The 15,279-nt window shown below is 35.7% G+C and overlaps 1 protein-coding gene across 3 annotated transcripts in view; it reads left to right on the top strand.

The window, feature by feature from the left end:
• RPS6KA3 (ribosomal protein S6 kinase A3) overlaps positions 1 to 15,279 on the top strand; it is a 77,076-nt gene that overhangs the window by 45,710 nt on the left and 16,087 nt on the right. For 2 of the 3 annotated variants that reach the window (XM_027689198.1, XM_027689201.1), the window contains 8 exons: positions 2,505 to 2,542; positions 2,971 to 3,113; positions 6,216 to 6,286; positions 11,097 to 11,185; positions 11,443 to 11,507; positions 11,606 to 11,708; positions 12,117 to 12,241; positions 14,259 to 14,384. In XM_027689198.1, coding sequence (XP_027544999.1) covers positions 2,505 to 2,542; positions 2,971 to 3,113; positions 6,216 to 6,286; positions 11,097 to 11,185; positions 11,443 to 11,507; positions 11,606 to 11,708; positions 12,117 to 12,241; positions 14,259 to 14,384 — 760 coding nt within the window. The remainder of the gene's footprint in view (positions 1 to 2,504; positions 2,543 to 2,970; positions 3,114 to 6,215; positions 6,287 to 11,096; positions 11,186 to 11,442; positions 11,508 to 11,605; positions 11,709 to 12,116; positions 12,242 to 14,258; positions 14,385 to 15,279) is intronic. The other variant, XM_027689199.1, reaches the window with a different exon arrangement.

The following is a 15,279-nucleotide window of genomic DNA, read 5'->3' as shown; positions in this document are numbered from 1 at the left end:
GTGCCAGCTCCTGCACTTGGGTCACAACAACCCCATGTGATTCTCCAGGCTTGGGGAAGAATGGCTGGAAAGCTGCCTGGTGGAAAAGGATCCCGGTAATGCTGTTTGACAGCTGGCTGAATGTGAGGTGACAGTGTGCCCAGGTGGCCAAGGCCAATGGCATCCTGGCTTGTGTCAGAAATAGTGTGGCCAGCAGGACCAGGGCAGTGATTGTCCCCCTGTACTTGGCACTGGTGAGGCCACACCTCAAATCTGGTGTCTGGTTCTGGGCTCCTCACTACAAGAAAGACATTGAAGTGTTGGAGCATGTCCAGAGAAGGGCAATGGAGCTGGTGAAGGGTCTTGAGCACAAGTCTTACAAGGGGTGACTGAGGGAACTGGGGTTGTTTAGCCTGGAGAAAAAGGGGATCTTTACAACTACCTGAAAGGAGGTTGTAGTGGGGGTTGGCCTCTTCTCCCGGATAGAAGGTGACAAGACTAGGGAAAATGTTGCACCAGAGGAGGTTTACACTGGATATTAGGAAAAATTTCTTCATTGAAAGGATTGTCAAGCACTGGGACAGGCTGCCTAGGGAAGTGGTTGAGTCACCATCCTTTGAAGTATTCAAGAAATGTGTGCATATGATGCTTGAGGACATGGTTTAATGTTGAACGTGGTGATGCTGAGTTGATGGTTGGACTTGATCTTAAAGGTCTTTTCCAACCTTAACTATTCTATGGTTCTAAGACCATCTTGCTTCAGAGTGATATGCCAAGTGCTATAGTCCAAGTTACTTTAAGTAAAGCATAAACTAAAATATACCTGCCTTTGGTTTTCCAGGTGTTTTAATGCATGCAAAGGAGAAGAGGTCATCTTGGCCTTTTGTTTTTATTGTTATTGTAGGATTTCTGGATTAAACTTAGAACAAATGCATGATACAAAGTTGCATTTATATGTTATATCTTTGCACTTGAAGCCTGACAGCAAAAATTTTTTTTCCAATGCTGGGTTTTAAAATGCATTGCAAATAAGAGCAGAATGGAGTTTAAAGTAAAATATGAAAACAGTAAGTCATAGGCTTTATTTAGTGTATTGGCAATCACACAATTACACTGAAAACTTAAAATAAGCTTGAAAGTACAATTCCAATATGGTGGTGTCTTGATATACTAGTCACCTGTGCTTCATTCAAATGACTGAATACTATCTCCTGTTTATGCCTTTCCTCCCATAATTTTTTTTATTTGAGTTCTAGAAGATGTAAAGGAGAAAATTATGAAAAATGTTTAGCCCTGACTGACAAGAATGGAAAGATTCCTGCTCAAATCAGGAAATTATAGAGTTTTGGCATGGGATTACACTTACAAATGAACAGGGAATGAATTATGTTTAAACTATGGGAGTGTTCTGTTAAGTAATTCTGAAGTGAGGAAAAATAAGCTTAACATGTGGAAAATTATCTTCAGAAAGCAAAGTGAGAGAACTTAAGTTATTTTGCTAACATTAACTTACAAGAGGAAAAGGATGAAATAGTAGTTGGCGGAAGACTAAATAGCTACTGCCTCAAGCATGGGGGGTTGTTGTTGGTTTTGGTGTGTTTTTTAAATACTATTTGTCTATACCTAGCCTTGGGTTTAAGTCTTGAGTGCATTCAATTAAAAAAAAAAAGTCCTGATGTTGAAATTACTTGTAAATTATGGATAAGGGAGTAACAAGAGTAATTCTTACAGGCTGTGTCTCTATTGTGGGGCTGTTTCCCACCAGGGAAACTGCAAAGAGGAAAAGGAAAGGGATGGGGAAATGGACAAGTGCCTGGGTCATGTCTCATCCCCAGGATGAAGTGCAGCTCCTCACAGGAGAAGCTGGAGAAACGAAGTTTGCTGTGTAGGGGGTGTTACAAAATCCAGTTCTTGAACACTTCACATGCTTTGAAATGTGATTGTATTCAGTGGTGGTTAAGGCTAGTTGGCATCTTGAAATGTGGCCGTTCTTGTGATTTAAGTGAAAACATGGAAGCACAAGGCCTGCTCCAAGTATAGAGCCTGTGGGTCTTGTCCTTTGGTACAACATGAAAATATTTATTACTTGATGTTATTTGAAATGGTCGACACCCTCTGAAATGGTAATAACAAATTAAGACCTGTTTTGTAGGCATATGAAAACATACCTTGTATAAAAGAAACACAACTACATCTCTATATTTAACAATTGTGACAAAGCTCCATGTGCTGCAAATGGCCAAAACTGAAAGTTCAACTAAATGTTACTATGTATTGAGTTTAACCAAATGGTTAAACAAAACTTGGATAAACTGATTCTTTCATTATCTTTGAAAAGAAAGAATTGTGGGAAAAGAAAAAGTGTAGTTTGAAAGTATCTTCTAATAACTCATTTTCGTGCATGTTCAATGCTGCTTGTCTTTGTGTGTGCTGTTCTGTTTATTCCTAAATGTCATCACTACATTGTCCAAAACAGCAGTTAAAAGATATTTTAATTAATTTTTATTTTATTTTTTGGTTTTTAGCATCCTGCTGGATGAGGAAGGACATATCAAATTGACAGGTGAATAAAGGGAAATTGCAATACCTGGATCTTTTCTGCTCATCATAAAATCTTTGCATTTTTCTTTTGGTAAACTAATGTGGTAAAATAAGTAAAGTAAATAAAAAGTAAATAAGTAATTTTAACTGATAAGTAATTTAGCTGTGGAGAGAATAGTGTAATTGAAATAAATGAAATACATAAATATTTCAATAAGATATTGAAATACATAAATATTTCAATAAGATATCTGCTTTACAAGTATATCTGATGTTATGGACCTATGATAATGTAGGGAGGAGAGGAGAATTCTGTAATTCCCATATTAGTATTTGGTTTTATATACAAATGATATAAGCATAACACTTCACATTATAGTAGAAGTATCAACCATGATTATTATTTTTTTTTATGTATTTAGAGTTGGAACTATTTTTTTTGCCTTTCAGATTTTGGCTTAAGTAAGGAGTCAATTGATCATGAAAAAAAAGCCTACTCTTTTTGTGGAACAGTGGAATATATGGCACCAGAAGTTGTTAACAGACGAGGCCATACACAGAGTGCAGACTGGTGGTCTTTTGGTGTTTTAATGGTAGGTTTCTGGTAAATGTAAATAATAACAAGACTGTGCTTTGCAAGGTTTGGTGAAACAAATAAAACACTAACCTTTAAGGTGAGCTTTACATGAATTCTACAAAGGAAGTCTAAATTATATGAAATTAATAATACCACAGAGTTTGGATCAAGAACATAGACTAGGTTTCATATCCACACCAACAATATGCCATATTTTTATCATCACTTAATTCAAATACTTTGCATTTGTATATGTTTATATATTTACATCCATAGTAGTTTGAATGTTATGGAGACCAAGAGGAATACTGAAGTATACAGAAAAAATACTGTCTATTCCAAAGCGGGGAAGAAATTTAGATGCAAATTTTTAATTTGAATTTACTTTCAAGAGGAAAAAGAAGATCAGTACCTTTCTAATTAGAGCCTACAGTGTAATTAGAACTTAGTGGAATAAGGACAACTGTTGTTTTCACACATCACAATAATCTAAATGACACTGAACTGACCTGGGATATAGTTGCTCAGTTGCTTATGGTGTTTCTACAAGGGTTAGTTACTATAAAGTTGCAGGGTTGGGGGAAATAATATGTATATGGAATATGAATTTGGAAAAGAATAATTAATAGATCATGTTTGGTATTTAAGGAATGCTGAAGGGCTTTTAATAATTAAAATCTTTGTGTTCATTTTTGACGTAGAGCTTAAATAATTGTATTTTTAAAAGAAAATGTTGTTGTTCCTTACTGCTTCTGCTTAATGACTGCAACAGTGCAACTAATGTGTGTGCTTTATAGTACAAGAAGGACTCTTGTGTCTGAAAATAGGTCATCCTACCACTTTTTAATCATTTAGAATGCTGTTGTGATCTGAAAACTGACTATGTAAAAGTAGCACCTGAAAACTAAACTCTCCAGACACGCACACACACTCCTCACAACTGCACACATCAGTAAGAACACAGTCAATTAAAAGATAATTACAGTGTAGTTGCAGAATATTTGTTGTTGATAATACTAACATAATTAAACTTCAGCTTTACTTTGTAAAGCTGGAAAACATAATTTTGTGTTTATCAAGTGCATATGGTAAAATTAAAAATGGCTGAAAGATGTTAGATGTAGCTTTCACAGTCTAAGTGCACTGCTTGTTAAGCACTTTGGCTTCTACTTTGAATACAAAAATATGACCTTAAAAAAAAACAAATTCTCTGAATTAGTATATGGAATACAGTGCAGTTTTCTCTAAGACATATTTTTGTTGCTTGCATTTCTAGTTTGTAATTTGCATAGACAATCTGTATGTATCCAGTTTTAAATCATTCTTAATTACTTTCTGTGTTGATCAAGACTTCAAGTGATGGTTGGTGTGGTGTAAGTACACAGTATCTAGATTGAGCAGAAATTATAGCATAGAAAGAGAGACTCTAAAGATATTTCAACAAACCATTTGGCCTCTTGTGCTGCTAGAAACGAAGTAATGTTTAAGGCATTGTCGAGATATGTATTGCAATTTGTCCTTTAAAATGGTGACAGTTTTAAGGGATGCCATACATCTAAAAGCATTCATTTAAAGTTTTCAGAAGCATTGAGATACTGTCCTGCTGAAATAAAACATTATAACTAGGGAAGGTCAACATTGGCTTATTTTTAAAGTACTATTGGCACATAATGTTGGAATATAATATTTGAGAAGGGCAACAAAGAATACGTATGCTGAGCTGTTAATACAAATGTTTATGCTTGTGACAAATTAGGAGCTTGCCAAAGAACTTTATATTTTAAAACATGCAGCACTACAAATTTACCTTTTAAAAAGTGTTTTTCTTTCAAGTGCAACTTGTGAAGGACCAGAAACAAACAAAAAATTTTTTTCTTCCTTATACCTCGCACATCTTCCTGACAATTGTCTTAACTGTTAAAGTATAAAAGTAGGTTTTTTTTCATGTTGGCATTTTTACTAAATTTAAATTTTTTAAATATATCTTGGAAAACTATTGTTTATAAGTATAAAATATCTAGTAGTAGTGAAGAGATAGCAGTAAGAAGTTTAAAATTTATTTTAATAAAATGGTGTTTTTAAAGAATACTTTTAGTGCAACTTCATGCTCTTATTGTAGATCTAAGGATACTACAGTCACACATTATTCATTCAAGTTATCCATGTACATTTTTAATGTTTAAAAAGCTGAATGTCTGGGTCGTACCAGAAAAGAGAGGAATAGGATACCTTGTGTTCAGTATGACTTAAGTTTGCATAAGCTGTTCAGAAGGCTTCTTTATAGTTATTTTAATTTTTATGTCTTTAACTGTATGCCATGAAATTTCATTGAACTATGTTATTTTGCAATTCTTAAACCAAAAAAAATCATGATTTCTGCCTAGGAGTCTGGCTGCCATGACTGCTGCCAGACTGCTTTCACTACCTCACTTAGACCTGATATCCCTGCATTATACTGCAGCCCAACAGAAGTGCCTTTATATTTATCTATTTTTACTCAGTCACTTTCAGAACAAATCAGTATTTTAACAGTGTCTGTTGCTTTTTACAAGGCACTGTAGAATGTGCATGTACATATTGTGTAGCTCTTGCGTGTTCCTTCAGGCTTTATTTCCACTGTATGCATACAGTAACCACTTTTCATCATGCATGTCTTTGTCAATCAACTAACCTTTCCCCCTTTTCAACAAAGGCTATGTACATGCCAATTTTAAAAATTTTCACCTTTTTAAAAATCTCTGCATGAGGAGAAATCATCACTAACTTTTGAAAGGGAAATCTTTTTCCCTACCCCCCACTTTGTTGAAAACTAAAAATACAGCTGTGTAGATCAAGTCTTCCAAGAATAAACTTTTTAGGCAAGATTGAAACACAGAAAGTTATAGTCTAAATTGTTCAGGTAAAAGTATGTAAAGCAATATAGGAAAATATTTTGCAGCTTTAAAAATGGCAAAAGCTGCTCAATGTTTGTAGCAATTTAAACTGTACAATGAAGTTGTTTTGCACAAACTTGATTGTTATCATGCATGAATTTTGGAAGGTTAAGATGCTAAGTAGTTTTGTCAAAAATTAGTTTTTGTCCAGGTAATGTAATTGATGAAAGTTTTACTCTATACAGTTTGAAATGCTCACTGGTACTCTACCTTTCCAAGGGAAAGACAGAAAAGAAACCATGACTATGATTCTCAAGTGAGTACACTCTTATTTATATATCTCATCAGGTATTCTACAGGGATGCCCTCCGGGCTGCAATATCTAATTTCTACTCTTCCCTCATTTTCAAAGGTACTGGTAAATCCTCACTCCCTATTCCATATTATTAATTCCCTTTGCTGCCTATCTAATTTGCTTTTCTATTCCTCCCCCATACCAGGTACAAAGAATTTCATAGCAGCTCTTTAATCTGTAATAATAACTTCAGCCATATGATCTTTCCCATCTTATTTCCATAATATTTTTTAACTTTCTTATCCTTTTTGATAACCTGTGCGTTTTTTCCTTGGTGGTTTTTTTTCCTTTGTTTTAGGTTTTTGGGGCTTTTTGAGAAAGTATTTTCTCTCCTTCTTTATCTTACCAGCTCCTCACCCTACTTCTTTATATTAATGGTGCTACCAACAACTTGCTTCCCCAATACTTCCCCTATTTGCTGAAGTGCCTCCTCCCTTCTGTACTCTCCTATAGCTTGCCCAAGCTCCAATTTTCCCCTTGGCTATTTTCAGTATAGATTTTGCATTAGCTATATTGTGGAAATGGCTTTCCTTCATGCAGTTAATGCTCTTGTTTTTGCTAATGAAGGTCTGCTTTTTTTTCCCTGCTGATTCCCCACATATTCTCTAAACTGATACAACCTATGGCGTAACTGCCCTGTTTTCGGGACTGTAGCCAAACACTGTGCAAACAAGTCTGTTTCCTCATATCATAGGTTCACTTCTCTGTTTCCATCCATTTTTAACTAATACCATTTTTTTTCCATGAAAACTCGTAAGACTATTTTAGTTTTCTCATTTGTTTTCTGCTTTATTGATTATCATTGTATCCTGTTACCACTTGTCTACCCGTATATAAGTCGACATTTCTTCTACACCAACAGCCTGTTTTGAAAAGTAAATATATGAAATTCTTTCATATTTTTTCTAAGTAATTAGAATGTGAAAACCGCTAGAAAACAAACTCATTCTTTTCCTTGCTTTTGCTTTCATAATGCATAAGTTATGTTTTTCTTTGCCCTTGTTTTTCTTCCTCATCTTATTTGCAAATATATTTAGTGATGCTACTTTCTTCTGCTGGCTCAGCACCATGCCAGTTCAAAGCTTCATGTTGTGATTATTCAGTGTCTTTAACTAAAAGGTTCTATCTATTCACAGCAATTCTCACCACCTCCTATTTACAAGAAGCTAGTCTGAGATAATTCTACTGCACTCTCACTTGTTTCAGGAGCCATGCATTTTTTTCTATCCATGTCTCATGAGTCGCATCTTTCTCTTCTTCCCTTTGCTTGCGACTTCACTCTGTTCCTCAGCAGTCTTTTCACTGTTGCTATAAATATCTTCTGTATTCAGCTGCCATGTAGAATATTCTCATTGCATCTCCCCAGTTAATTGATATTCATAGTCTTTGATAGCACAGAGAGTGGTGGTGAATGGAATTACATCGAGCTGGTGGCTGGTCACAGGTGGTGTTCCCCAGGACTGGGTTTTGGGGCCAGTCCTGTTTAACATCTTTATCAACAATCTGGACAAGGGAATCAAGGGCACCTCAACCTGTTTGCAGGTGATCCCAAGTTGAGTGAGAGGGAACGTGGATCTGTTGGAGGGTAGGAAGGCTCTACAGAGGGATCTGGACAGGCTGGATCAATGGGCTGAGGCCAATTGTGTGAGGTTCAATAAGGCCAAACGCTGGGTCCTGCACTTGGGTCACAACAATTCCATGCAACACTCTAGTCTTAGGGAAGAGTGGCTGGAAAGCTGTGCAGAGGTCGACAGCTGAACATGAGCTAGCCATGTGGCCAGGTGGCCAGGAAGGCCAATGGCATCCTGGCTTGTATTAGAAATTAGGTGGCCATCAGGACCAGGGCAGAGACTGTCCCCCTGTACTTGTCACTGGGGAGGTTTTGGTCTCCTCAGTACAATAAGGACAGTGAAGTATTGGAGCAAGCCCAGAGGAGGACAATGGAGCTGATGAAGGGTCTGGAGCACAAGCTGCAGATCCCTGCAGCTGAGGGAGCTGGGGTTGTTTAGCCTGGAGAAAAGGAGACTCAGGGGAGACCTTATCACTCTTTACAACTACCTAAAAGGAGTTTGTAGCAGGATGGGGGTTGGTCCCTTTTACCAAATAAGAAATGACAGGACGAGAGCAAATGACCTCAAGTTGTGCATGGGGAGGTTTAGACTGGATTAAAAGAAAAGTTTCTTCACAGAAAGGGTTGTCAAGGGTTGAGATAGGCTGCCCAGGGAAGTGGTGCAGTCACCATCCCCTGGAGGTTTTTAAAAAGATGTGTAGATGTGGCACTTAGGGACATGGTTTTGTGGTGGACTTGGGAGTGCTGGGCTAATGCTTGGACCTGATGATATTAAAGGTCTTTTCCAACCTAAACCGTTATAGGATTCTATGATTCTGTAATTACTTTCAGATTTCCTTTGAGCATGAATCTCTTAATTCCCTTGCCAACTTTATTTTTCACCTTCTAGTCTTTGTAATTGTTATTAGTTTCCAATAGCTGCACAGAAAGTGTGCAGTGTGTTTTATGATGTAAAGATATTGTACCCTCTTTTAATGTTTTCTACACTTATGAATAGTACATACATAGAAGTATTTTGCTGTTGGTAGTATAAACAGCTGAAAAACAGAAGATATTTTAAAGTGTTTTCTGATAAGTTCACACTTTTTTTTTCTGGCTATATGTTCTCTTTTTATTTTCTGCATACTGGTATATTTTTCCTTAAATTTTTTAAAAAACTTTAAAATGGACAGGTGTGCATATGAACTGATATTTTCATAGTGTATCATTTAAGATATATTGCTTTTCTTACCTTCTGTTCCTAAAAATCCACAGAAAATGCATTCTTCTTAGAATACATGGTTTTTTGGGTTCTCTATTTCTCACAACATTATCAAGACAAGTTTTTGTTTATTCTTGTGTGTTTTACCTAAAACTGAGAAACTCTGTAGTTTGAAGAAATCATAGGTTGCAGCAATAAAGTTCAATTTTTAAAACATATTTTCTCTTTATTGAAGAGGTATGCCTTCATAGAAAACTTTGTTGTTGTCCATCAGGAATGTCAGAAAAAAATTGCTGTCACTCATGTAGTTGCATGACATGGGAACTCTGAGGACCTGGTGATTGCCTTTTCTTCTGCTGTGTCATATGTCCAGTATGGGATTTTGTGAAAGGTGCTCCTTCGTGATGGAAAAGGAGCAATGAGAGTCATAATCTCTGTAGTTTGCACGAGGGCCTCTAACTCACTCCTCTGTGGACTGCAGTACATACCAGTCCTTTGTTTCTGTTTATTGAGTCACTTCTCCAATAGATTGTTTGCAATTGGTTTTGGCTTGGTTTTAGATTTTTCTAGGCAGTTGACCTTTCATGCTAAACCTCCAGGGCTGCATCCTCATGTTGGAGCTGTTTTGGATTATAAAAGGACAAAGATTCCCACCCACCCCAGCACAGTCCTATCATACTTGTCTGTTCGCAGTCCTTCAGTAACATTGTAAATGTTACCATTGTGCTTTTGCAGACAGTGTGTTCCCTGCTTTCACTGTAGCTCTGATACTTGACTATGAGCAGAAATGACATCACATGAACATGCAACGGTATCACAAAATATAAAATGCATGAGTAAGAATTCAGCTGCTAGTAGTGCATTCCAATCAGGAAGCATTGGATAGCCCACTGCACAGTCCTCCACTCCACTGGTGGCCTTGATCTACCTTTAGTTACTGAAGAGCCCAAAGAAGGCAAAGTTTTTCAGACTTTTCCTCCTCCCTGCCCCTGACTTTTTTAATGCTGAAAGGAATGGAAAATATTGCAAATTCTAGTTTTCAAGTAATGAACAGTGAACCAGTGGCAACACATAGGCACTTGCTGAAGTGTCACGGAGATGGACATCTACAAATACCTGAAATACAAGGCAGATCATGTCTTCTGACTGAAACCTACACAAAGCTTGTGTCGTGGACTGTTACAGAAAAAAACAAGGTACAGGTTGAATTAGTGATGGAAAGGAGGGAATTATACTCCTCCTTACCATTATCATTGTTATAAGAAAAAGTGAGCCCTAGTAACAGTGAGAGGATGGAGACTCAGTGTTAAGGGGAGATGAGAAAAATATAGCAAGGATTACAAAACAAAACTAAATGACAGAACTACAAAAACTTAAATCGAAAAATTGAAGACTGGCAAGCTCGAAAAATAATATTTGAAATAGACTGGGAAGGGCAAGTAAAAAGAAAAAAGGAGTGATCTTTTTTAGGTTTTTTTACCTGCTGATCTTTTAAAATGTCCTACCTTAAATCAGTTGCTGTTATCTAGCTTAGGTTTCCCATTGTTTTTCCTGGGTTCTCTTGGTATATGTCCTATTCTGGTAGTTTTCTTACTCCTTCTAAACTGTCTTTTATATGAACTATCAGAATGGCTTGTTTGGTGTCATTTGGTAATAACTGGACCTATAAATGAATCAAAGCATATTACAAAAATTTATAAGTTTGTAAACTGTTATCCTGTAGCTATTCTTCGCTATGTGTTTTGCTACCTCTTCCTCTACTTAAGTTCCTGAGTCATTACTGAAAATATTATACTATTCAAAAAAAAAGAACAAACCAAAACAAACCCCAAACATGTTTACATGACTGACAGCACTTTTGCTCTGTGTCTGATGTCTGAAGGCAATTTCTCAGTGATGCTGCTTTGCTACAGATTTTTTAAATGACAGAGGAAGGGAGAATGCAGAGTTGATTCTCACCTAAATATATTTGTATACTATTAATTATTTTTATTCTGTAGGGCCAAACTTGGAATGCCCCAGTTCTTGAGTCCTGAAGCACAGAGTCTTCTGCGAATGCTCTTCAAAAGAAACCCAGCAAACAGATTAGGTAAAATGTTTAGCAAAATATTTAAAATTTTATCATAATATTCATAACATCAATGATAAATTTTGGGTTTTGTGTAAAATAGGCTTTAAAGTAAAAGTGTAGTTTGCCTGTTTGCTCTTCTAGTGATCAACAAGGTATTATCATTTCTGCTAGTCATACATCTAAAATTAATGCAAGAGAAATATGAAATAATTTTGCTAGCCATTCCTTTGACCAAGGAGAAGATAGTTCACAGACATTTTTCTTCCTTATAAAAGGAGCAGGTCCAGATGGAGTAGAAGAAATTAAGAGGCATGCGTTCTTTTCCAAAATAGATTGGAATGTGAGTATCTAATTAAAAATTAATTCAGTAAATTTCTTGGTTAAGTCTTTTGTGGTGTCGTATAACTTTTCCATTTACTATGTGTTCCTTCTCTTCAGAAATTATACAGGAGAGAAATTCATCCCCCTTTTAAACCTGCAACTGGCAGACCTGAAGATACATTTTATTTTGACCCTGAGTTTACAGCAAAAACTCCAAAAGGTAAACAGATAAGAATGAAACTATGTACATATTCAAAAAATAGAATTCTAATGGATCAGTTTTGCAGTGATCCATTCAAAATTTCATAGAAAGTTGTCTTTACAAATTTAAAGTGTTACCAAAATATCAGTATTCTCCCACAAAAACGTAATGTAGATATGCTGCTATATGTAAATATTTTAGTAAAGTACTGGTATTTGAATTAGAAAATTGTGTGATTATCAGTTGTGTTTCTAGATAATATATGCAAAATAATTCATTAATTATTTGTATTTTCATCCTCAGAAACACTTTCTGAAAATTCCAGTCTCTGTGTAGAATAAAGCTGTAGTTTGCTCCTCAGCGTAGACATAATCTTGTATCTATATTTTAAAAACTCTGCTTGTAAGTAGACAATGTGTTTTTCAGATTCACCTGGTATCCCACCCAGTGCTAATGCACATCAGCTTTTTCGGGGATTTAGTTTTGTAGCTATTGCATCAGATGATGAAAGCCAAGCAATGCAGACAGTTGGAGTGCATTCAATCGTCCAGGTGAGTACATCTGCTTAAAAAAAAATTGGTAGATCAGTCAATTTAAAAAAAAAATCAATGCTGTGTCTTGGTGGAGGGATTGTTTCCTTCCTCACAGAATGCAGTACCATGACAAAGTCATTATCAGCTTTTATACAAGAAAAGTAAAGATCATATTGTTTTATCCAAACAAAAGCTCTGAAGGTGCAGGACCCGTTTAATTACTGAGCAGCTACAGGTGTAAATAGGTTTCAACCCTTAAATGAAAACATTCTACCATCTCTACTGAATTAACTCTTTAATATCAAGCCATAGTTATAAGACGGAGGGGAATAACAGATGTCTTGACTTTTTTTCCCCATGCATGAAAATGTCAGTTGACTCCTGCAATGCAGTAGTAGGAGGAGGCACTGAAATACTATAATTGTGGACTATATCTGGATGTTCTGGACTGCTGCATCTTGGAATCCATGACCCAGGATATGGAATCCATGTCACTCCCAAACCACTTTAGGTTAATTTGCTAATCTGTGCTATTTACAGTGTATCAGACAAGTCAGTGTTACAGTACATACTCAAGCTTTCACTTCCTTGAAGTATTAAAATGACTCCAGTACAGTCTCCCATATAACTGTGAGGTTGTCACTTTTAATAGCCTAATGCAGTTGCTATTCTTAAATATTCTGTTACTGCCAGTGCTGCTTATTTTTGCGCAACAGACCTTTGGGAAGGTGCTGTTTTCTGTGAGACAGGAAAGGTGAACCTCTTGCTAGAATGGGGAAGAGGCTTGCCTTGCCTCCTTATGAGGCTGCAGTTGTTCCAAAATACACTGGAGAGTTTACAACTAGCAGGGACAAAAGCAGATGCAGATACAGGAGAGAAAACTGGAAGACCTCTGCAAAAATTGTTTTTCTACCTCCTCTTTCTGCTTTAAATAATTTTAGTTACTGAGTCATGAAAACCAACTGGTAATCTAAATTGTATTGAAAACTTCCTAATGTGGGTAGGAAATAAAAAGGTGTGCTGTATGATTGGATTTATTTGTATTTTGCACTGCACAGGTATTTTGAAAATGTCTGAGAAATTAAAAAAAACCCACAATTTATTTAGAACATGAATAGCTCTTATATTTCCTTAACATTCTCATTATGTCTAGAATAGTCTCAACATGCTTTTTTCTAGACATTATTGTTTCATGTATAATAAAAATTTTGAAAATACAACTTTATACCCTTTTTTATTCTCAAGAAACTATCTGATTTGATATATGCATAGGATTATATCTGGTCCTGATATCTTGCTAAAAGTTTCTGCAAGCTTTTCTGTGCTGCTTCTTTCCCCATAGTTTTGTGGATGAAATTATTTCTCTTTGTGTATGGTTTCCTTCTCTTGTAAAGGTCTGTTTCTCTGATGCCTTTCCTCTGGTGCCCCTCAACCGCTTCCTCACTCTATTTCCTCTTTTCTGTGCTGCAGGATACCCAGATGGTTTCCTGCAAATGCTTTGCATCCTTTGCACAAACTCCTTACACTAGAACACCATTTCCTTCCCTTACAAGAGTGAACACTTGTCCTTCTTTCAGCTTTTTATTTCTGTGAAAGGATTTTTTGACTGCCACTCCATGCAATTCCATTTAATTATATTCTATTCAGTATGTCTGAATTCTCCAGCTGGCATTCATCTGTCTATTAGGATAACAGAAACAGTGATACTTCTTTACCATTGTTGTATCACTATTTTATCTTGAAGTCTTCTGTTTTTCTTTGGTTTGGAGATTCTGTCTTTAATAAGTTAGTAATCAGAAAAATAACTCTGTCAGTTTCCAAAATATAGTGAGTATTATTTACAAGATATCTAATTTATAATTTACCCCACACTAATTTTGAACAGAAGGTAATGGCTCTTTAGACCACTTTGACATTGTACAGTCATCAGTTGAAAGTTTGAAGCAAATCAATAGGAATTTTAAAAAGCTTATTTTAATAAAAAGATCAGTTACATATTAAGAATATTCATCAATTGATAATGTTATTTTGGTAGCAGTTGCACAGGAACAGCATTCAGTTTACTGATGGATATGAAGTAAAGGAAGATATCGGAGTTGGGTCTTACTCTATCTGCAAGAGATGTATACATAAAGCTTCAAACATGGAGTATGCTGTAAAGGTAATGACTGTTATAAACCACACTTTTCAGATTTTAGCATTGGGCATCTTTATTTGCCATAGAGAGCATAGAGATTAAGATAATTTTTTAATATAAAAATATATTATATGCAACTGTGAACTATGCTAGTCAACCAAATAGAATATATACTGGGAGATATTTATATAGAATTTCTATGGCTTTTGTTATCTATGTGCTATTTTGGGTGGGGAAAAGCAATTTTCAGTCCTTGAATCACCTATATCATTATGGCAACTGATAGGAGCTGCAAGACTGATTCTAGGAGGAAATGTACTATGAAAAGCTTTCATGACCTTTTATCATTTTTTTATAAATGTAATTGATTACTTTTATTCAAACATAGTTATATATGGGTTTTTTGCTTCCAAAGTAAATTCATAAATTCTCAGGTGGGTAAGGCATTCGTAACAGTTTTAAGTCTGGTACAACTTCCAGAATAAACTTCAACTCTTTGTTTTTGCTTCCTAGTTTTCAATAAGATTTTTAATGTTGTTATTATGTTGTTCTGTCGGGCTTTCTTAACACTTCTTTGAAGGCATTAAATTGTTAGTTGAAATCAGAAGATTTCCCAGAACTGCAATTACAAGGTTTTTTGTCTTTCTGTATAACATTGTGGGACTGAATGGTTACTATGAAAGCAGAAGTATGGATTAGCAGATTTTCTAAGTGGAAAAATAAAACCAGTCTTTAAATCCTGTACTGTGAGACAGTTCTCTTTTTTAATTGCTGAAGAGCTTACTATTTAATTATGTAAAATGTGAAGATGAATTATGTTTTGCTGTATCCTTATATGTAGATTGCCTACTAGAGACCTTCCAGTTTCAATCTGGTAGTTAAATACTTATCTTTATTCTGGTTCTGGCCAGGAACAGAT

Source organism: Neopelma chrysocephalum, unplaced genomic scaffold (assembly GCF_003984885.1).
Source record: "Neopelma chrysocephalum unplaced genomic scaffold, ASM398488v2 Primary Assembly neopelma1_76, whole genome shotgun sequence".
NCBI lineage: Eukaryota > Metazoa > Chordata > Aves > Passeriformes > Pipridae > Neopelma > Neopelma chrysocephalum.
Note: the sequence above shows the minus strand (reverse complement) of the source record. Positions and strands in the feature narration are given on the sequence as shown.